This window comes from Vigna unguiculata, chromosome 5 (assembly GCF_037176805.1).
Source record: "Vigna unguiculata cultivar grain cowpea cultivar isolate G323 ecotype 2 chromosome 5, ASM3717680v1, whole genome shotgun sequence".
Taxonomy (NCBI): domain Eukaryota; kingdom Viridiplantae; phylum Streptophyta; class Magnoliopsida; order Fabales; family Fabaceae; genus Vigna; species Vigna unguiculata.
The window spans coordinates 14245571-14267610 of NC_140796.1; the positions used below are offsets into that span (position 1 = coordinate 14245571).

At 36.6% G+C, this 22040-nt stretch overlaps 1 protein-coding gene and 1 long non-coding RNA gene across 6 annotated transcripts; one reads left to right on the plus strand and one right to left on the minus strand.

The window, feature by feature from the left end:
• The first annotated feature begins 567 nt into the window (after window positions 1–567).
• On the plus strand, window positions 568–21844 carry LOC114185620 (RAF-like serine/threonine-protein kinase 20). Of its 5 annotated transcripts, XR_014995348.1 has the most exons (10): window positions 584–898; window positions 1509–4802; window positions 4876–4953; window positions 9059–9211; window positions 14504–14667; window positions 14749–14896; window positions 16869–16991; window positions 17083–17170; window positions 19305–20195; window positions 21330–21844. XR_014995348.1 is itself a non-coding variant. In XM_085673897.1 (9 exons), exons 2-9 carry the CDS (start codon window positions 1962–1964, stop codon window positions 17464–17466), a joined length of 3621 nt encoding a protein of 1206 aa, XP_085530023.1. In that variant the 5' UTR covers window positions 584–898; window positions 1509–1961; the 3' UTR covers window positions 17467–18016. The 5 variants fall into 5 exon arrangements, 4 of the variants coding, with proteins under 4 accessions (XP_085530022.1, XP_085530021.1, XP_085530023.1 ...); XM_085673897.1 differs by lacking the exons at window positions 19305–20195; window positions 21330–21844 and adding an exon at window positions 17441–18016; XM_028073460.2 differs by lacking the exon at window positions 19305–20195 and having other exon boundaries at window positions 588–898.
• Window positions 17929–19449, minus strand: LOC146886112 (uncharacterized). The gene is made up of 2 exons (XR_014995349.1): window positions 19309–19449; window positions 17929–18821 (listed from the first exon to the last, which is right to left on the minus strand). It is a non-coding gene; the product is annotated as an uncharacterized LOC146886112 (long non-coding RNA).
• Window positions 21845–22040: the final 196 nt, after the last annotated feature.

The window sequence follows — 22040 nt, forward strand, 5'->3', positions numbered from 1 at the left end:
TTAAAAAGATAAAGTTAGTATTTTGAAATGGGAAAAAAAAGAAAATCTCTATTATTATGTATTATTATAGATAAAAATCAGAAAAAGTCTGTTTATAACAAATTAACTGTACATTAAGTACTTCAGTTTTAGAATCGTAACATTGACCCATAGTTAATACTATGCAAATAACTTATCCGTATAAGCTTTTAATAAATATGCTTAACAAGTTGACTAAAATTCGTATATTTAAAATTAATGTATAATCAAAATTTTCTAATAATTAAAATTACACATTTATGAAACTACGAGAAAAAAAATCTAAGTGTAGATAGTATAAGTTGTTTCACTATTTTTACACAACTAAGCTAAATTATGTTAAAAACAAAATTTAAACTATGACAAAATTAATAAAATTTTTGTACTTAAGTTTTTAATAATATAAACCCCTTTTACATAATTATTGTACCTATTAATTACTCATAAAAGTTTATGCATAAGTTTTTCTTATAAAAGTCAGAAAAAGAATAACACTAGCGACATATGACATACTGCAAAACAATAAAACCAAAAGGAAAATTCCAGAATAATTTATTTCCTAGAAAAAGTGGAGGGGGGCACGAAAGAGTCTTTTTTGCGTTTATTTTGTTCTTCTTTGGTATCTTTTTGTAATATTTTATTATTTTCCGATGATTGTTTGTCATTCCAGAAATTTTCAAACATAAAAAGAATGTGTCCACGTAGGAACATCGGAACAAGAATATGCAACAAACATAGGGAGAAGAGAGAGAAAAAGAGACTGTGTGTGGTGTGAGATCCAAACTTGCTTTCGTGGTTATGACCACAGTGTGTTGTCGCTGCTTAATTCTCGCCATTTCGCCAATGTTGCTTTTCCGAAGCAGAAATTGAACCTTCATGTGTAAGTTACTTTCACCCTTTCCCATACTTTCAATCTTTTCTCAATTCAATTCAATTGTATTCAAATCCGCGATCCAATTTTGTTTCTTGTTTTTTTTTTCTTTTTTTTTTTTCACTCTGATATGTTTGCTTCTATAGTGTCACTCTTGGAAGATAGGAAACAAAGTTTGTTGATCACAGGATAGTTTTATTTTCCCTTGATTTCTGGCTTCTTTTCTTTTTTATTAAAAATAGTTCTTTTTGGTTGGGTGCCCATTTGTTTAATCTGGAAAATCATGGTTGATGCCCATGTTGAATTCTCGTATGAACATCTTGAAAGGGTTCACTTTTTGTTGCCTTTGGTGTCACCTTTATTTAATCAGGACTTTTTTTATGTTGAGTCCAGTTTTGAAATATGGAAACGATTGGATTTTGATTGATAACCCGTGTTGAGCCCTTGACGGCTTGTACAAGTTTTGTTTGTTTTTGTCGCTTGGATGTCAACTTCTTAAATTAGGACAATTTTGTGTTCTGATTGATAGTTTGGTTCCCGCCTACAATTCATACAAGCACGGGTTGATAGTGTTGTGTTTGTTGCTTCTGATTTGCTTATGTTGCCTTTTGAAGGATAGTTGGTTTTGTGGCTCACAACTTGGTCTGAGATACTCATCAGTTTGTCATGGACTATTGGCCCTTCTAAAGAGTTAAAGATTGATTGGTTTGTATATGCACAGCTAGACAAACTTAGAAAAAGGGGGTATTTTATGTTTTCTGTCGATGTATGCATTGATTATGCGTTTAATTGCTAGAAGATGTGATCCTCCTCTCTTCGGTTGTAAGAGGCTGTACATGATTTCTTGCTGCCGTTCACTATCCTTAAATATATCTGCTTTGTTTTGATTATCTTTGATATGGTATTTGGCCGCTGAGAATTGAGAACTACGGTGTTAGTAGAAAGAAGGAATTAGACACGAATTTGTTGGTTAGTCAGATGTTTACACTTCTGGCTTGTTATTATACTGGCACTATGAAAAGAATTAGTTACGAGAGAAGATGAGAAAAGGGCACTATATAAGACAGGAAGAATGTTAGGTACCAACACTGGTAAGGATCCTAGCATGTTTCCTCAACATGCCCAACAAGACCTATCTAGTAGTGTTTCAAATACAGGGCGTCATGTGCAAAATAATATCACTATGCTGGCAGGGGAAGAATTTTACGCGAATGTTGGTCGTGATGGAATTGCTGCTGGAAAGGTTCTTGTTTCACCAGATATACCTCGAAATCATGAGAATGTGTTTGGTTTGAATAGAGAGAATCGCAATGTGAGATATGAAGATCTTACTAATATTTTGGGGCTGAGGAGAATGGACTCTCAGAATTCTTCTGATATATCTGACTTTGTATCTTTGAAACAGTCAGTACATGAGATGGAAAATGGAGCTTCTGTAAACATTTCAAACAAAATTCAAAAGGGTGATGGTATGTTGAGGAAGGCTGTTCAAGAACCAGTGGGTGACCAGTCTGGTCTCGCAGTTGTATCACCACTTTGTAGATATGAAGCTTCTCAGTCCAATGTATTTTCTGGTTCAGGAGTTGTAGACGATTTTTTGTCTGGGAAAGTGAAGTTTCTGTGCAGTTTTGGTGGAAAAATATTACCAAGACCCAGTGATGGGAAACTCAGGTATGTAGGGGGAGATACCCACATCATATCTATCCCAAAGGATATTTCGTGGCAAGAGCTTATGAAGAAGACCTTGGGTATTTGCAATCAACCTCACACAATAAAGTACCAGCTTCCAGGAGAGGATCTTGATGCTCTAATATCTGTTTCCTCTGATGAAGATCTTCAAAATATGAAAGAGGAGTACCATGGACTTGAAAGGCATGAACGTTCTCAAAAACTCAGAATTTTTTTAGTTCCTTTGTGTGAATCTGAAGAGACATCATCAACAGAGGTGAGTGCTGTTCAGCAGAGTGATCCTGATTACCAATATGTTGTTGCTGTAAATGGAATGGGAGACTCTACTCGAACAAACATTGGTGGGCAAAATTTGACAAATGAATCCAGTCAGTTGGGGACAGATTTGAACTTTACTCCAGTTCTCCAAAAAACACCAAATGCTTCTCCTTTGGAGATCAGGGATGGTATTAATGCTTTAAATCCAGATGGGCTTTTTAATGATTCCCTGAGTTTGCAAAGGCCTTTGTCAATTCCTCCTGCTCCAATTCCGGTAGCAGGTTCTAACACAGGTTATATACAATTACTGGGTGACCACTCATGTCAGGGTAGCATTGAGAGCAATGCATCTTATGCTACTACAAAGCTACATCCTGAGTACTCTAATATAAGAACTATTGGTTGCATATATCCTCAGCACGTGAGTGACACTTGTTCTTATCAGGGTGGTGATGTTGGTCAGCCCAAGAAGCTCAATGGAGGTCATTTAGACTACAATCCTAGCAAGGAATTAGTCACTCCTGTATATGTTAATCCCAGAGATGAATTTTTTGGTGGAAGGTCCTTGCAAAGGGAAAGGGTCTACTCTAAAACTCCTCTTTCATTCTTGGATGATGTAATTTGTCAACAGGGTGAATCTTATGGAACTACAGACTCCCCTCATGGGATACCCCATGCTTTTTCTGATCCACAATTGCTAGAGACTGGAGCAAGGTCTGATTGTTGCTCCCAAAATGGATATGGTCAATCTTTCTCCCTGAACCTTGAAAAGGGTCAAATATCTTCATTGTTAATCCCTAGTGTCTCACGGGTGAATGTCATGGAGCATCAGCATGATTCTTTTGTCCATCATCCTCATATACAAAGTACAACACCAAAAGAGGAGTCAGCTCATGCACCCAAAAGACAAGATTTGACATCTCCATACTATGAATCCATGGGAATGAATAATCTTGTTCACATGGATAACACATTAGCTGAAAGAAAGAACTCAATTGCTCAAACAGACTTGGGGATACCCAGCTACGATGCAAAGGATGTTAAGGAAAATTCTGTGAAATTAGAAAGGATGAAGATAATTGAACAAAAGAATTGTATTCCCAAGGATAGCAATGGTCAGCAGGGGAAATCATTTGCTATTGACAAGCGATTTGTGGCTGAGTTGCATCTCTTGGACTCCTTCCCTGCTAATAACTTAAATGCTGATATTAATACGCAAAAGAATAGGGATCTACCTTTTGAGGGTATTGTCCCTATTCCATCAGATACGATGGATCTCTCCTTAAATAATTATGCTGAAAAGACCACATGTGATTCTAACATGAGCGAAAGGACTAGTGAGCACAAAATCAACGCTTTGGCTAAAGGTCTGAATGGTGAACAAGGGTTTGATTTTTCATGGACCAGAAATTTTGACTTAAATGCTCCAATTTTAAATTCTGAAGTAGGCTCTAGTGATAAAAGTTCCCGAGGAGATCATACTTATAAGTTGACCATTCATCCAGCTTCTCATAAAGCTGCACAAATTCATCCTTCAAAGAATCATATGGCTATAGCTTTTCAAGAAAATCCTACAATATGCTATGGAAGTTTGTATCCTGCTGCATTTTGTGATGAGCTTGATCCAAGTGTAAACATGCCTATGAATGACCCTGATAACTCAAGCAATATTATGCCACTTAAAAAGGCACCACCTTTGCATGATGACTTCATTACCAGCACTGGTCAAATGGTGGATCAGTTCATCCCCAAACACTCTGCCTCTGGAATGTCAAATGTTGAAGATAAAGTTTCAGAACAACAAAATATTTTAGAAGGCTACACTAATGTGAATCAAGTGGAGTCGTTCAATGTAGCAGACATGACTCGTGTTGTTCATCCTTATATTTTTAGTAATATTGGAAGTGTTGTTATATCCCCATCTCATACAGAAGCTGGGAGCATCATCCCTGAGTCTGAGCCTGAGGTATGAAAAATTGAAATAAGATGTTAATGATATTTTCTTTATGTCTTCCTAATCTTGTTTCTTTTATTTACAGGATTTTAATGAAGACAAAAATGAATTGTTTTCTGATGCAATGATAGCAGAAATGGAGGCTAGCAATTATGGTTTACAGGTTGACCATCACTGAAATGCTTCAGTTCTGGTTTCTTACTCTAACTTCTAAAGATAACATAAACGTGGCTATTAATGATTGTTGATTCCTAAGCCTTAGCTATTAGATATTTGCCATTAATGACATAGTTTTACTTGGGTTGAATTAGTATTTTGGTTCCTATATTGAAGACAAGTATTCAGTTGTTTCCCAATATTTATTTTTGACTCAATTGAGTCCCAATTTTGTTTAAAATCACACAATGTTGAACCTTCCGGTAGATTGACGTTAAAATCCGTTTGGTGGTGTCACATGTCAGTATCTTGAATTTTTTTTTTAGTTTTTTATTTTTTTTATTTTTTAGTTTTTTTTTAGTTTTTAGTTTTTTTTTTTTTTTGTTTTCTGAGTTTTTTTCATCCTTCACACACTATCCCTCCATCTCCATCTCTTCCCCCCTCCTACACCCCCCACCATCTCATTCCTCCTCCTCCTCCACACACCACCACCATTCCATTGTTCATCTAATCCATCATTATCAGCTCCATCATCTTCACTGCACCCATACTGGTATAGAAACAAAGAGACACATTTTTGCAGCTCACATACAACCCACCATCACAACTTCACCTTCCTCTGCCATAAAACACATTCACATAGCAATCATTATCATCTTCATCTTCATCTTCCACATTCCTTCATCACTCTCCCCATCCATCATCACCTTCATCTTCAAGCACATCATAGACCACACACTTTCATCCATTAAATTGGCGGAGGATAGGTGTGTGAGGGAGGTGGTTGTGGAGGTTGCGGTTGGTGGTGTGTGCGGGAGGAGGAGAAAGAAGATGGAGAGGTAGTATGAGGGGGAGGAGGAAGAAGGAGATGGAAGGGGTAGTTTGGGAGAAAGAGGAAGGAGATGAAGGATGAAAAAAAAAACTCAGAAAAAGAAAACAAAAAAAATAAAATCAAAAATCAAAAAAATAAAAATTCAAGATACTGACAGGTGGCATCACCAAAAAACGTTAACTCCAATTTAATGGAAGGGCCAACTTGCATGATTTTAAACAAAATCAGGACTCAATTAAGTAGAAAAAAGATATTGGGAAACAATTGACTATTTGGCTCCAATATAAGGGACCAAAGTACTAACTAAGCCTTTTACTTATTTATCAATGGGTGAACAATTTCTCAAATAATAGGATAGAATAGAATAATTTTATTGCTTAAAGTACATCAAATATATATATGGAGAACTAATTTTGGAAATATAATAACAACACTTAATGTAAACAACCTATGATTTTGTGATATAATAAGATCTCTATTATTTAGGAATATAATCAGATTCCTATTATTCTGGATATAATTAGATCCTTATGATTTAGGGATATTTACATTATAGAGTTTAACTATAATATGCTAAATATGGAATAATAAAATATGATTGCTCACACTCCTTTTCAAGCTAGTAAATGTACATTTTCCATTTCCATCTTGAAAACAATCCTCTCAAAGTTGTTGCTATTCAGCCCCTTTGTTAGAAGGTCTACAAGGTTGTTTTGAGAGGAAACATGGAATGCAGATTTGACCACTGTCTTTCTTTGATGAAATGTCAATCAATTTCAATGTTTTTAGTTTTACCATGTTGCACTAGATTATGGGCTACGCTAACAGTAGATTTATTGTCACAGTCTAGTTTCATTGGTTCATCCCACTTTATTATTAAGTCTTACAAGATGATTTTCAGCCATAGTTGTTCTCACATATCCCTAGTGCCATTGTCTGAACTATGCTTTGGTACTTGATCTTGCTACCACATTTTGTTTTTCATTCTTCCAAGTTACTAGATTCCCACCAAGTAAAGTAAAACATCTAGTAGTTGATCTTCCATCCATAATTTATCCAACATAGTCTGCATCTCTATACACTTTGAGATTTACTTTTCATTTCATTTGAACAAAATTCCCTTGCCCGGAGTCCCTTTCAATTATGGCACAATTCTTAGTGCAACCCGTAAGTAAATCTCTTTTGGCTAGTGTATGAACTGGCTTACTAGACTCGCTGCAAATGCAACATCAGGTCTAGTGTGTGACCAATATATGATTCTGCCAACTAATCTTTGATATATTTACGTGTAGGCTTACATTCTAGCTTACCTGTTTCCATTAACAAATCAGTAATTCTTTTTTTTTCTGTTAAGGTCTTCATTTCAAACCCCTTAGCTAGATGTTGACTTAATAATTGTTGCTCCTCTTCATCACCACCTGTCACTATAATATCATCCACACACACTAGTAACTCTGTTACTGCCCTGACTCAGTTTGTTTAATAAACAATGTGTGGTCTCTTTGACTTTATTTGAAGCCCAAAACTATCATGATTTTAGTAAACCTTTCAAACCATACTCATGGTGATTGTTTTAGTCCATACAATGTCCTTTTCAGTGTGCAACCAATATTGGTAACAATTTTATCACTATATCTATTGGGCAATTCCATGGAAATCTCCTCTTCAAGTTCTCTATGAAGGAAGACATTTTTTACATCAAATTGTTGCAAGTTCCAACCATAATTAGCTACTAGAGAAATATCACCCTGACTGTATTCATTTTTGCAACTGAAGCAAATGTTTCCTAGTAATCAACTCCATAAGTTTGAGTGAATCTCTTGGCTACTAGCTTTGCTTTGTACCTTTCAATGGATCCATCAGCCTTGTAATTTATATTATATACCTATTTGCATCCTACTGTTTTTTTTTTTAAGAGTAACCAGTTTCCAAGTACTATTCTTTTCTAGTGCCTCCATTTCGAGGTTCATGACATGTTCCCATTTTCTGTCAATGAATACCTTAGTAGAGATTTAGGTGTTGTGGTAGTGTTTAAGCTTGTAAAGAAGGCTTTATGAGTAGGTGAGAAGTGTTTATTTAAAGGATAGATAATTGGTTAAAGGGTATTGTGGCTTGGTAGTAAACTTTCTAGTCCCTTTCCCAAAGTCAATTGGAATGTTTAGGTCCTTGTAAGTTGGGGTCAAACTGGATTCAAGTTCCTATGAAATTGAAAAATCAGAGATTGATTCACTAAGAAAAATAGTTACCTCATGTAATGTTGGATTGGATTCATGGACATGGACATATTTTGGACTGGCCTTTGTCTTCCTTGTATAAACAAGTTTTTCCAAAATCTTACATCACTACCATCATGAGTGGATTTAGTAGGTTCAATGGGTTGAACTTCTTCCTCAAAATTTGTTTCTTTCTCATAATCTCTTTTTTTTTTAGTCCCTTTTTTTGATGTTTTTGGTCTAAGTCTAAAATGAATAGGCAACAGAGGAGAATCATATTCCTTTCTTATAGTCTCCCCTTGAAGATGATTAAGGTGAAAGTCACTCTATTGCTAAAATAAAGTGACATCTATAGACACAATTTTTTGGATGGTGGGTGATAACATTTATATCCATTTTGTGTGGGTGAATATCTGTGAAGCCTGGACATGCCATATGATATGGTGTGTCCTTTGCCCGACACGTATTGAACACCGACACGTATTGAACACCGACACACATACAAACTCGTATGACAAACGTGTCAGCAAAGTGTCCTACATAGACATATTTTAAGGCTCTAGGATCATGTTACTTTTTTTTATTATGAAGTTGAATTGTTGAATTATTGTTGTGTTAAGAGCATTATGTTATGTCATTAATAAATTTTTTAATATTATTTTTATGTTGGGTAAACTTCTTATGAGTTTACAAGTTGAATCTACAAAAACTCCGTAGCTAATACAGTAAGAAATTCTCCTAGTTTGCTAGCATTATTTTCCATTACCTAAAAAAATCAATTGGTCTGATGCCATAATAGTTAGAAGAAAATTTATGAACAATAAATACAACTATTTCTATTATAGATAAACAGGGAGACCAAACTCTCTTGTTTGTAATTTGATAAAATTGAGTTCTAGCTCCAAATAAGCCTGAAAGAAGGGTTTTATTTATTTGTTTATGAGATGTTTCTCACATTAGAGTTTCATTGACTTGTTTGTGTTTGTTACTAAATAATTTCTAGTTTTCTAGTGCTCGTTTACATTTACATCTTTTGTTATTCTATAACTAACTTCGTATACTTTCAGATAATAAGGAATGCTGATCTTGAAGAACTTACAGAGTTGGGTTCTGGTACTTATGGCACTGTTTATCATGGAAAATGGCGGGGAACAGATATTGCTATAAAGAGAATTAAAAAGAGTTGCTTTGCCGGAAGGTCTTCTGAGCAAGAACGGTTGGTAAGTATTCAATGCATTTCTTTTCTTAACAACTTTGTTATGTTGAATGACATAAATATTTACATCTCAATCTACTCGTATGTTTAATGTTACTACTCATAATAAAGTGAAAGGAGTCCAAATGCATTTGCATTCTCTCTTCCACCCTCCTTGTCTTTGTCCCTCACCCTCTCCTTTTTCTCTCTTTTTGAGTCTTCTCTCCCATATAGATCATGTTGGAAGTTAAATTTTATTATATCTCAAATTCAAATGAATCAAAAACGTAAGTTTTTAAATTTGAACTGTTAGATGATATAATATTGTGTTTAATAGTTGGGCTCAGCCCATTATGTATTTCTGGGATTTGGCCCATTATCAATATAAATAAACTGTCCTTTGTGTAGGGTTAACACAAGGGAGATTAATCCCAAAACCCTATTTCATCTTATTTTACATGGTATCTAGAGCTTAGGTTAGTTTACTACAGCCACCGTCCCGCCGCCGCTCATTGCCGCCGCTTCTGCCGTCGTCACCGTCGCCTCCGCCGCCGCCGCCGTCGTCGGAGCTGCAGTTTCGACCGACGACCAGACGGTTTTGTTCGTCTCGGCCAGGCGACTCCAACGCCGCAGAGATCGCCGCCATCGGAGCTCTCACGCGCCTCCACGCGCCGCCGCAAGCTCCGGCAGCCGCCACCTCTCCGCCGGTCGTTTTCTGCGCCGATCAACTTCGCCTGAATCGCCTTCTTGAGCTCTTTCTGAATCTGTGGTTGTTGTTTCAATCGGAGCACCTTGAATTTTTAGGGTTTCTCCCTCTATGGCTTCTTCCGCTGCCAATTCGAGTGTGTCATCTTCAAGCACTCCGCTGTCTGAACCCTCTGTTTATACCAACTACGTCAATGTGCATTTATCCATTGACAAGTTGGATGGCACAAATTACGCGACATGGGCATCCGATATCAAACTTTGGCTCAAGAGTCAAGGATATGAAGATCATCTCATCCAGAGTGTAACTACAGTTGCTGCAGATGAAGTTTCCCGCTGGACGAAAATTGATGCCCAATTATGCATCGTCATTAAGTCCACCATTAACTCTTCGCTGAAACAAATGTTTCGTTCATATGAAACATGTTCAGACGTTTGGGCACAGGCCAAATTGTTATACACCAATGACACTCAGCGTCTTTATGGTGTTTGTCAGGATCTTTTCAAAGTTGTTGCTCCGCAGAGTCCTGGACCCATGGCTGAATATTTGGGCAAAATTCATGCCCTTCTGCATGAGTTTAATGAGTTATTGCCTCCGGCCTCCACTCCAGCTGAAGAACTTGAGCAACGGTCAAAGTTCTTTATGTTATTGGCATTACATGGTCTTTCTGATGAATATTCCCATGTTCGCGACCAGATTTTGGGGTCTCCTGTTGTGCCCAACTTCACTGCTACTAGTTCTGCCCTTTTACGTGTGCCAAGAAAACAAATCATTGATACATCTACTTGTGCTGATGATTCCTCAGTCTTGGTCTCTCAGCGGGATGATCGCAATCGTTCTCGCAAGCCGGGAAAGGGACGACCCAAGTGTGACCATTGTGGCAAATTAGGCCACAAGATTGACAAATGTTATGCTCTACATGGACGTCCTCCTCGGTCTACTGCAGTAGTTCACTCTGATCCTCCTCCCCGATCAGCGACTGTGGATCCTGCTTCATCTGATACCGCAGGGCACCCTGCCATTTTCAACGACTTTCTCAAATGGTATGAGGAACGTCAAAGTTCTAGTTCCACTACATCTGCCTCTGTTGCACGCACAGGTACATCATTTGTTGGCCTGACTCACTCTGATTCTCTTGGTCCTTGGGTTCTTGACTTAGGCGCCACAGACCATATTACTGGTAACAAATCTTTGTTTTCTTCTTTGTCTTGTCCGGATCATTTACCCTCAGTTACAATGGCTGATGGGTCTAGAGTCTCATCTCATGGTGTTGGTACTGTTAATATTTTTCCATCCATATCCATTGATCATGTTCTTTATGTTCCTGGGTCTCCATTCAATTTATTATCTGTCAGTCGACTAACTCGTTCTCTTGATTGTATTATTTCCTTTACCAAAGATTCTGTTTGTTTACAGGACCGGAGTTCGAGACACATGATTGGCACCGGATGTGAGTCTCATGGTCTGTATCATCTTCGTCCTCCTTCACATGTTGGCGCGGCTATGGAATCACCATCCCTTCTTCATGCACAATTTGGTCATCCCAGCCTTGCCAAACTACAACAACTTGTCCCCAGCTTGTCCAAATTATCTAGTTTGTCGTGTGAGTCTTGTCAATTAGGAAAGCATAGTCGTAGTTCGTTTCCTTGTAGTGTCTCACAACGAGCTTTGTCCCCTTTTGCATTAGTTCATTCGGACATTTGGGGACCTAGTCGTGTTAAGTCTACTTTAGGTTTTCAGTATTTTGTTACTTTTATTGATGATTATTCAAGATGTACTTGGTTATATTTAATGAAAAATCGTTCTGAGTTGTTCTCTATTTTTCAATCATTCTTTCATGAAATTAAAACACAGTTTGGGGTTTCTATCCGAAATTTGCGGAGTGATAATGGTCGTGAATATCTCTCTCAATCCTTCAAACATTTTATGGCTTCTCAGGGCATTCTTCATCAAACATCATGCGCTTATACACCCCAACAAAATGGAGTGGCTGAGCGCAAGAATAGGCACCTTATTGAAACAACTCGCACTCTTTTAATTCATGGTGCAGTTCCTTCACATTTTTGGGGTGATGCGGTTCTTACTGCTTGTTATCTTATTAATCGCATGCCTTCTTCAGTCTTGCATAACCAAGTTCCTCATTCTATTTTATTTCCTCACGACCCTCTTCACCCTTTACCTCTTAAAGTCTTTGGGTCCACATGTTTTGTTCATGATTTTAGTCCTGGCTTGGATAAGTTGTCTCCGAGAGCCCACAAATGTGTCTTCTTAGGATTCCCCCGCTCACAAAAAGGGTATAAGTGTTTCTCTCCTTCCCTCAACCGTCATTTTATCTCCGCTGATGTCACCTTTGACGAGTCTTCTTTTTACTTCACACACCCCTCTTCTCGTTGTGAGCCACCATCTACTACTATAGATATCCCTGTTGTGTGTGATCCTCCTAGTGTGCCCACTTCCAGTGCCACCTCGGATTCTCCTCAGCCACCTCCGAGTGTACCTATTGCGGATAGACCACCTCTTCAGGTTTATAGCAGAAGACATCGTTGCCAACCACCAACTCATGACTCACATCAAGTGCCGAGTTATTTGTCTCCTCCGGTTCCAACAACTGAGTCTGATCTTCCCATTGTCCTTCGTAAAGGTATGCGTTCTACCCGTAATCATTCCCCTCATTATGCTGCTTTGAGTTATCATAGAATCTCTCCATCTTTCTATACATGCCTTTCGTCTATTTCCTCTTTGTCAATTCCAAAATCTTTAGGTGATGCATTACCCCACCCTGGTTGGCGTCAGGCCATGCTTGATGAATTGAGTGCTCTCAGGCATAGTGGAACATGGGATCTTGTTCAATTACCATCCGGGAAATCTGCTGTTGGTTGCAGGTGGGTCTATGCTATCAAAGTTGGCCCTGATGGCACTGTTGACCGTCTCAAAGCTCGCCTTGTTGCCAAAGGTTACACACAGATCTTTGGTTTGGATTATGGTGATACTTTTTCTCCAGTGGCCAAGATGGCATCTGTTCGCTTATTCATTGCCATGGCTGCTCTTCGCCAATGGCCTCTTCACCAACTTGATGTCAAAAATGCATTCCTTAATGGCGATTTGAATGAAGAAATTTATATGGAGCAACCTCCGGGTTTTGTTGCTCAGGGGGAGTCTTCTGGATTGGTTTGTCGTCTTCACAAATCTTTATATGGCCTAAAGCAGTCTCCTCGGGCCTGGTTTGGAAAATTCAGTAGTGTTGTTCAACAATTTGGCATGTCTCGCAGTGAAGTGGATCATTCAGTTTTTTATCGTCACTCCAGTGCTGGATGTATCTACTTAATAGTGTATGTTGATGACATTGTTCTCACAGGAAGCGACAACCTTGGCATCTCCCTCTTAAAGCAACATCTTTGTCGTCATTTTCAGACCAAAGATCTTGGAAAACTCAGGTATTTCTTGGGTATTGAAGTAGCACAATCCAATAGTGGTATTGTCATATCTCAGAGGAAATATGCATTGGATATTCTGGAAGAAACTGGATTAATGAATTCTAAAGCAGTAGAAACACCCATGGATCCTAATATTAAACTTCTACCTAAACAGGGGGAGCCTTTCTCAGATCCTGAACGGTACAGACGGTTAGTTGGAAAGTTGAATTATCTTACTGTTACTCGTCCTGATATTTCCTTTGCTGTTAGCGTGGTGAGTCAATTCCTTAATTCCCCATGTGAAGAACATTGGAATGCAGTTATTCGCATATTAAAGTATATCAAAAGCTCTCCTGGAAAAGGTTTACTATATGATTCCAACTCTGATACAAAAGTTGTATGTTATTCAGATGCTGACTGGGCAAGATCTCCTTCCGACAGAAGATCTACTTCCAGATATTGTGTCTCAATTGGTGGTAATTTGATCTCTTGGAAGAGCAAGAAACAAAGTGTTGTGGCAAGATCTAGTGCAGAAGCAGAATATAGAGCTATGGCTTTAGCCACATGTGAACTTGTTTGGCTTAAGCAATTGCTTCAAGAATTGCAATTTGGAGATGTCACTCAAATGACACTCATATGTAACAATCAGGCTGCTCTTCATATTAGCTCTAATCCTGTCTTTCATGAGAGGACCAAACACATTGAAATTGACTGTCACTTCATTCGAGAAAAAATCCTATCCGGGGACATCAAGACCGAGTTTGTCAACTCAAGTGATCAATTAGCAGATATTTTCACTAAGTCTCTTCGAGGACCTAGAATTGATTATCTTTGTAACAAGCTTGGTACATACGATTTGTATGCACCAGCTTGAGGGGGAGTGTTAGATGATATAATATTGTGTTTAATAGTTGGGCTCAGCCCATTATGTATTTCTGGGATTTGGCCCATTATCAATATAAATAAACTGTCCTTTGTGTAGGGTTAACACAAGGGAGATTAATCCCAAAACCCTATTTCATCTTATTTTACATGAACAATAAGGTGAAGACATGCCTTACATACTATTTTGCCATTTTTTACAAAGTTTACATTCATTTAAGAATTGTATGCTAGTTTCAAAAGTAGTTCTGTTCGTTTGTGTTGGAAGATAAGTTACTTGAGCGCTGAATCTTACAATATTTCATGGCTTTGGTAGGCAAAAGATTTTTGGAGAGAAGCACAAATCCTTTCAAATCTTCACCATCCCAATGTGGTTGCATTTTATGGAATAGTACCGGATGGGGCTGAAGGAACCTTAGCAACTGTAACAGAATACATGGTTAATGGTTCCCTTAGGCATGTCCTTGTAAAGAACAATAGGTATTCTAACGTAGAAGTTTTCTTTCAATATAATTTTGAATGTTATTTATGCATGTTCCAAATTTCAACTCTTTTGTGCAGATTACTTGATCGCCGTAAAAAGCTAATAATTGCCATGGATGCAGCTTTTGGTATGGAATATTTGCACTCAAAAAATATTGTCCATTTTGATTTGAAATGTGACAATTTGCTTGTGAATCTAAGGGATCCACAACGACCAATATGCAAGGTAAGAATTATAGATGTCAAGTTTCAATTTGTTTAATGATAAGGAGCAAGAGTAAGAGATTTAATGAAATCCATATGTTAAACTACATTGCAAACATTGGATTATACGGAAAAAATTATGTTAAATATAAAGTAACAAATATCCAAACTATCATAAAGACATGATTGGGTCATTCTACACAATAAAATTTATAAGGTTGGTCACTTTAGGGGAGGTTAAAGCAAATTCAAAAACTTAGCAGCATCACTTTAAAACATGAAAGGCAGAATATAAAAGTACAAAGAAATCCAAGCCCATCCAAATCCATGATATCCCCCAAAGCTCTAAAGAAATTGGCCAAAGAGGAAGTTGACTAAATGGCCGTGCTATGGTTTGTAGAGAGGAACAATTTAGAAGAACAAGCGTTGATAATTGCCCAAATCAGAATGTTGCAATGGGTATTAGATGAATTTGCAGCAATATTTCAAGAACCTAAAGGATTGTCCCCACCAAGGGATGTAGATAACCAAATTCTTATCAAATCAGAGATAGATTCAGTCAAAGTAAGACTGTAAGGATACCCCCATTTGCAGAAAAAGGAAATAGAGAGCCCGGTCATAAGGCCCAACAGTAGCCCCATATTTAGGCCCGAGTCACTTTGGCAGAGGAAGAGGGTGGCAAGTGAAGGTTTTATGTGGATTACAGTGCTCTAAACTAAGCCATTGTACCAAATTCCCTGTTCCTAGCAATTAAGGAGTTGATGGATTAATTAAATGGGGCTATGTACTTTTGCAAGATAGATTTTAGGGTAGAGTATCATAAAATTAGGATACACGAATCAAGTGTACTAAAAACCATTTCTATAATACCTTAACATTAGTATGAATCTTTGTAATGCCTTTGGATTAACCAATGCACCATGAATTCTATCTTAAGGTCTTTCCTTGGAAGGTTTGTCCTTGTTTTCTTTTATGATATATTGGTATAGAACAGGACATGGGGAGATCATATGGATCATTTGAGGCATGTGCTGGCTAAGTTAACAAAACAGTCTGTCTTTGTTAATTAGAAAAGGTGCGTTTTTAGAAAAATAAGGATAGCTTTTTTAGTTTATATTACATCAAAAGAGGGAACAGGGGTTTTACGGACACAAAATGAAAGACCTATTGCATATTTTAGCAAGGACTTTTCATATTACACTTGCTAAATCAGTTTACAAGAAAAAAATGGATGCTTTTGGTACAAACTATCCAACATTGGAGGCCTTATATGTTATGTTAGAAATTTACTGTATTTACAGACCAGAAAAGTTTTAGAAATCTATTGGATCAGAGAATAACTATTCCAAACAAGCAAAATTGGCTGGCAAAGCTAGTAAGGTATGAATTTGAGATAGTGTACAACTTGGGTGCTTCCAAGTTGCGAATGCCTAGGAGGGATGGGGTTAAAGAAGTGCAAGTCATATCAAGACCCATTTGGTTGGACATTGCATAGATTATTGAATAGGTTAAAATAAATTCAGTTTTGGACAAAATTATCCGAATTGACATTTGTGCTATAGTCTAGAGCAGAGCAGGTGGTATTACAAGGGTAGTTAATGGGCTGACAATGTCCATTGTAAGTGACAAAGATCCTACTTTGTCAGGCTAAAAACTGAGAAATGAAGAAATCCCTGTCAATTCCTATTTGAGCACTGTAAAGTTATAGCGACGAATTGAATAAGATTTGTAGCATATGCTTGAAGAAAACGTGTGAACTGAGAAGCAGCATGGAATGAACTTCTCTGTTTTGGCAGCTCATCCACATGGTTCATTTCCTATGTTTTAACAAGTACATTGGGTTAGGCAAAAGCACAGTGTAGAAGGCGACTACAACATGTACATCAAAGACAAATATTAGTCTGACCTAATTTAATGAAATTTTATGAAGTTGTCTTATTACATAATATGACATACATTTTCTTTTGCAACGTTGTTGATTATTTTTTGCCTAGGTTGGAGATTTTGGATTATCAAGAATTAAACGCAATACCCTTGTATCTGGAGGTGTGCGAGGAACCCTTCCATGGATGGCACCAGAGCTGTTGAATGGGAATAGCAGTCGTGTTTCTGAAAAGGTAACTTGAGACCATTAATATAAAGTTTAGTAATATAGAAGAATCAATGACTTTTTGGCAATCATTCAGCTTGTGGAATGACTTTTGACAGGTTGACGTTTTCTCATTTGGCATCTCAATGTGGGAGTTATTAACAGGAGAGGAACCTTATGCAGATATGCATTGTGGCGCCATTATTGGTAAGAATCTGTCAACAATAGTTTATGCCTTAAATGAAGTGCCTCCACCTTTTGTAGTCTGTTTCGCATTTCATTAGTTTTTCGTACATTGGTTTAGTAGACTTGTACTGTTAGAATGCAGAGATTGGTTCATACGGTTATCAAAACCTTACAACATTAGTCATGTGTATTGGTGGGTATATAAGGCATAAAATATTTTTCTTTTAATATTCAACCAATATTGGTATTTTCAGAACTTTAAACTCAAATGATTGCTGAAACTGTGTGCAGGAAATCCCTGTGATAAACTCTTCTGAATTCAATGTTGTTCATAGTTGTTTGAAACTCACCAGACAAGGCGGCCATTGAGTATTTATTCTAAACAAACTATTGTTACTACTATTAGGATCATTTGGTGGATAGGTTATAACAGAATATAGGAACAAGAAAACAGTATGATGGAATAAGAATAGAATAAACTTTAATCTTATTCAACATTTAATACACACTAGAAAATAATGTATCATGTTGTCATATTTGACTCACGGCAGATAGTGATAATTATTGGTGGTGGTTGTGGTTGTGAACAATGGTCATGACAACAATGGGTGGTGGTAGTGGTAGTGATGGTGGTAGTGGTGATGAGGTGAAGGTGGCTTTCCAACAATGGTAATGGCAGTGAGGTCACTATAGTAATGGTGGTGATGGCAAGAGGGAGAGGGAGGAAGCGAATATTCTATCTAAGCAAAACACTTTTTATAGGATCTTATATAGAATAATACCATAAAGAACTAATTTCCTATTAATATATCAAAAGAATAAATTATATTTGTACTGTATGGACCGATCGGCCAGCCGAAGGCCCCATTTAGGATAGATGCCCTAGAACAATTTTGAGCAGTATAATACCGTAAAAGTTATAAAACACTACACCCAAAGTTATCCACCAACTATTGAGCAACTGATCGAGCAACACCGGAGAGGTATGCCTACAAATAGATCTTGTTCTTGATGTGACGATCGACTAGCCCTGGATATGGCAATCATTGCAAAAATCATGAAGATTTGTGTGTCAACAATCAGCCAATCGTCCAAGGTGCGATGCTCGCTATATATCACTAAGATGTGGTGATAACTACGAAAATCATAAAGATTTGTGCATCAACGATTGACTAGTCATCCAAGGTGCGATGCTCGATATATATCACTAAGATGTGGCGATCACTTCGGAGATCAGGAATATTTGTTCGTCAACGATTAACCATCTGTCCAAGGTGTGATGCTCGATATATACCACTACGATGTGGCGATCACTTCAGAGATCAGGAATATTTGTGTGTCAACAAGGACTCCTGTAATTATGTCAAGCAGGTCAATAATCAGGTTTTAAAAGCAAGTGGGCCCTAATTAGTTCAACCCTAATCAAGGTCCCATGAAGAAAACTATAAATACAAGTCAAATGTATGGTTGTTGAGACTTTTTTCTCACATTTATTATAACATTAACTGTTACTGCCGGTCGAACCATTGTCGACTTGAGCATCGAAGCCTCTTTATCAGGTACACCTATCGACATGAACAATCAGACGAACAACAGTAGAGCCGAACGGGTCAATGGAGTGAGGACTAGAAGATTGGACAAAATTGTTGAAGTAGATCTTAAGCCCCCATACCTGAAACAATATTAGGACAAGATATTATCGTATTTTGTCTAAGCCGTTGAAGGATTTTTTATAACTAATTTGATGGACTTAGTATGATATGATAAGAGAATAAAATTTTATATTATAGGGTAAACAAATAATATACCAAGAGTAGGTTAAGTTATAATCTTATTTTTGTGTCTGGTGCATAACTAAATAATGATGGATTTAAATGAATGAGATGAAAGAAAAAAACAGTGTATATTTTCCTTATACTGTTACATTTTAACTGTTGTATCTATAAGATATAAAGAAGAAGTAAGGAACTTGCTAGAAAACCCTAACCCTAAAGTTAGGTATACATGAAAAAATAAATAATAAAAACATTAGATTTCAATACTCATACTCAAGCTAGAGCATATAGATTATATGCACACCAAGCTTGGAACATATAAATTGAATCCAATGTTATTTCAATTACATCAATTGAATTTTCATCTTTTAACAATGTAGGCACCTGAAGAAGTCTATTGATGAAGTTGTTCATTGATGGAATTTTATCACCAACTAAAACTTGGTCATATACTTGACCAAATTTCGAGTGTAGGCTTCTCCGAATTAGGACCATGTATAACTTATCAAACTTTTTGTTGCTATCTTCCAATGAATTAGTCACAAAAAATATCTTCACTTCTTCCACTACAACTCGAGCCTTTGCCACATGAGTGACCATATCATGATTGGTCTATGTGTGAGAGGCTACTCTTTGAGTTGCATCAAAGAGACATTAATGCCATAAGTAAAAATGTCTTGAGCTAAAAGGATGAGCTTGCCTTATATGGTCTCACAATTTCTAAGACATCTTGTTCAACTTATTACCATAAAACAACATATAAGTGGAAATCCAATTCCTACCAGTGAGGTTTCTCTTCATCCGAAACAACACAGAGATTCTTCTTTATCCTTGACCTAGGAACCATAACTCCACAAGAGCGGACCAAGATAAATAATTTTTCTAGTTGAGTTTTGTCATGGTAATAGGTGTAGTAGAAAGGAAAAGTCATTCCAAAGACTTGAAGAGGGAAGGAAATACCCTAGCCTTGAGAGGAAAAACCCTAGGTGAGAGATACTACCACTAGAATAGAAGGTCAAGGGCAGAAACAAACCCAAAAGGCTCCAACAAGACGAATGACGTTGGTCCGGTGTGATTCTAGCAACATGAAGGTGACATGTGGGTGACATGCGCCTGAAGTTGGCCAATAGGAGGCGACACGTGGCAAATCCCTGACTTCGTTGGAAGATATACAACGATGACGACAAAGGGCGATACCAATCGACAGCGATGACACCAATAGAGATGACCTAGACTCTGATACCAAAAATAAATGAGATAAGAAAAACAATGTATGTTTTCCTTACACTATTACACTTTTACTGATGTATTTATAGGAGGATGTATTTATAGGAGGACATGTTTATATTTATTATATTTATAGGATACAAAGAAGGGTTTTTTCACCTATTTGGATCAATTGGATTTTGAAATTACAGATTTGAGTTGTATTTTAAAAAAATTACGTCCAGGGACAATTGGTGTCTACATGGCACGACTTCATTGTGAAGAAATCGTGACCATCATGGATGAATTTATACCAGTGGAGTTGAATTCGTGCGAGCACATGACAACTTCTGTATAAATACAAAAGCCGATAGGGTTAAAAACCTAACGACTTCTTCACAACAAGATTGTACCATGTAGGCATGACTTATTTCCTCAATGTAATTTTTTTAAAATGCGACCCAGATCTATAATCTCAAAATCAAATTAACCCAGATAAATAAAAAAAACTACAAAGAGGCAATGAACTTGCAAAAAAACCCAATCCTTGGGTTAGCATACATGAAAAAAATAATAATAGAAACACATACATTTCAACAGATGGAATATAATGTAAATTATGTTGAAATGAGTTTTCATTAAAATTACATATAATTTTCTATAAGCTGAATTTTAATGTATATTTTTGATGAATTGAAAACTATAAAAAATATAATTTTAACTAAATTATACAAAGTTATATTTTATTTATATAACTTCTTTTTATATTATAAAATTTTTATATAAGATTTTAAACTTGATGGAGAAGATAATACTAGTATATCATATTTTGCAATAAACAATGCATTACATCAGGATATGGTAGTTATCCTATCCCATCTAGTCTACCAAATCTTAAGGATGCAATGAGGGATATGTACTGTTGACGTATCTCCATATGGTTCTTTGTTGTATGTCTTAGTGTCCAGATTTCGTACTAGTTTTTTGATAGTGCTATCTGCTGAACATTAACAATATACTGATATTCCTATTTTAAAAATCTTTTTTGATATATTTTAAAACATTAAAAACAATATGCACCGATGTATTTTAAAGGTACAGCATAAGATCAGCACAGAAAAATTCAACATAAAATCCAAATTCTTTTGAGAATATCAACATCTTTCTAACTTTGATTATTTGGTTATATGTTGTTTTAGGGGGTATTGTAAAGAACACTCTTAGACCTCCTGTGCCTGAACGGTGTGATTCTGGATGGAGGAAGCTTATGGAAGAGTGTTGGTCACCGGATCCCGAAAGCCGGCCATCATTCACAGAGATAACCAGCAGGTTAAGATCCATGTCTCTACTCCTTCAAACAAAAGGGAATTATCAGTTAAGACCCTTCTGAAAGATGCCACATTTTCTGCAGTTATGTTTCATGATTGCAGCATTTTCATTGTACAGTAATGTGTTTGTTTATAGAAGCACATGCTTCCAGGGTTATCACAACATTGTTTCATGTGATTTTTATTAGCTACAATTTATTTCTTCATTTGTTTATTCTTTTTTGTAGAAATTTGAGGTTAAGATCATGGTATAGTAGTCACTTAGATCTATGGAATTTTGTACTTAGTGCATCACTGAATATTTTGCATAAGATATATCAAAATAGGAAAGAAAAGGTGTATACAACCAACAGTGCTTGTAATATTTGTTTTGATTGCTGATGTGAGATGTATGTTGCATACATGATGTTATGGAGATGGACTCAGAGATCAAAATAATAATAATAATAATAATATGATAATAATAATAATAATTTTATTATTTTTATTATAAAGAAAAAGTGAACACATTATTTTTGGTAGTTGAAGATAAAAGGAATAAACAATGAATTCCATCTCAAAAGTGACAATTATAGATGTAAT

Excerpts from the sequence above, each read along its gene's own strand:
- LOC114185620 (XM_085673896.1), top strand. The coding sequence starts at position 1,962 with ATGTTAGGTACCAACACTGGTAAGGATCCTAGCATGTTTCCTCAACAT. Across the intron at positions 4,954-9,058 it reads CTAGCAATTATGGTTTACAG|ATAATAAGGAATGCTGATCT; the intron begins GTTGACCATCAC and ends GTATACTTTCAG. Across the intron at positions 9,212-11,308 it reads CTTCTGAGCAAGAACGGTTG|GACCGGAGTTCGAGACACAT; the intron begins GTAAGTATTCAA and ends GTTTGTTTACAG.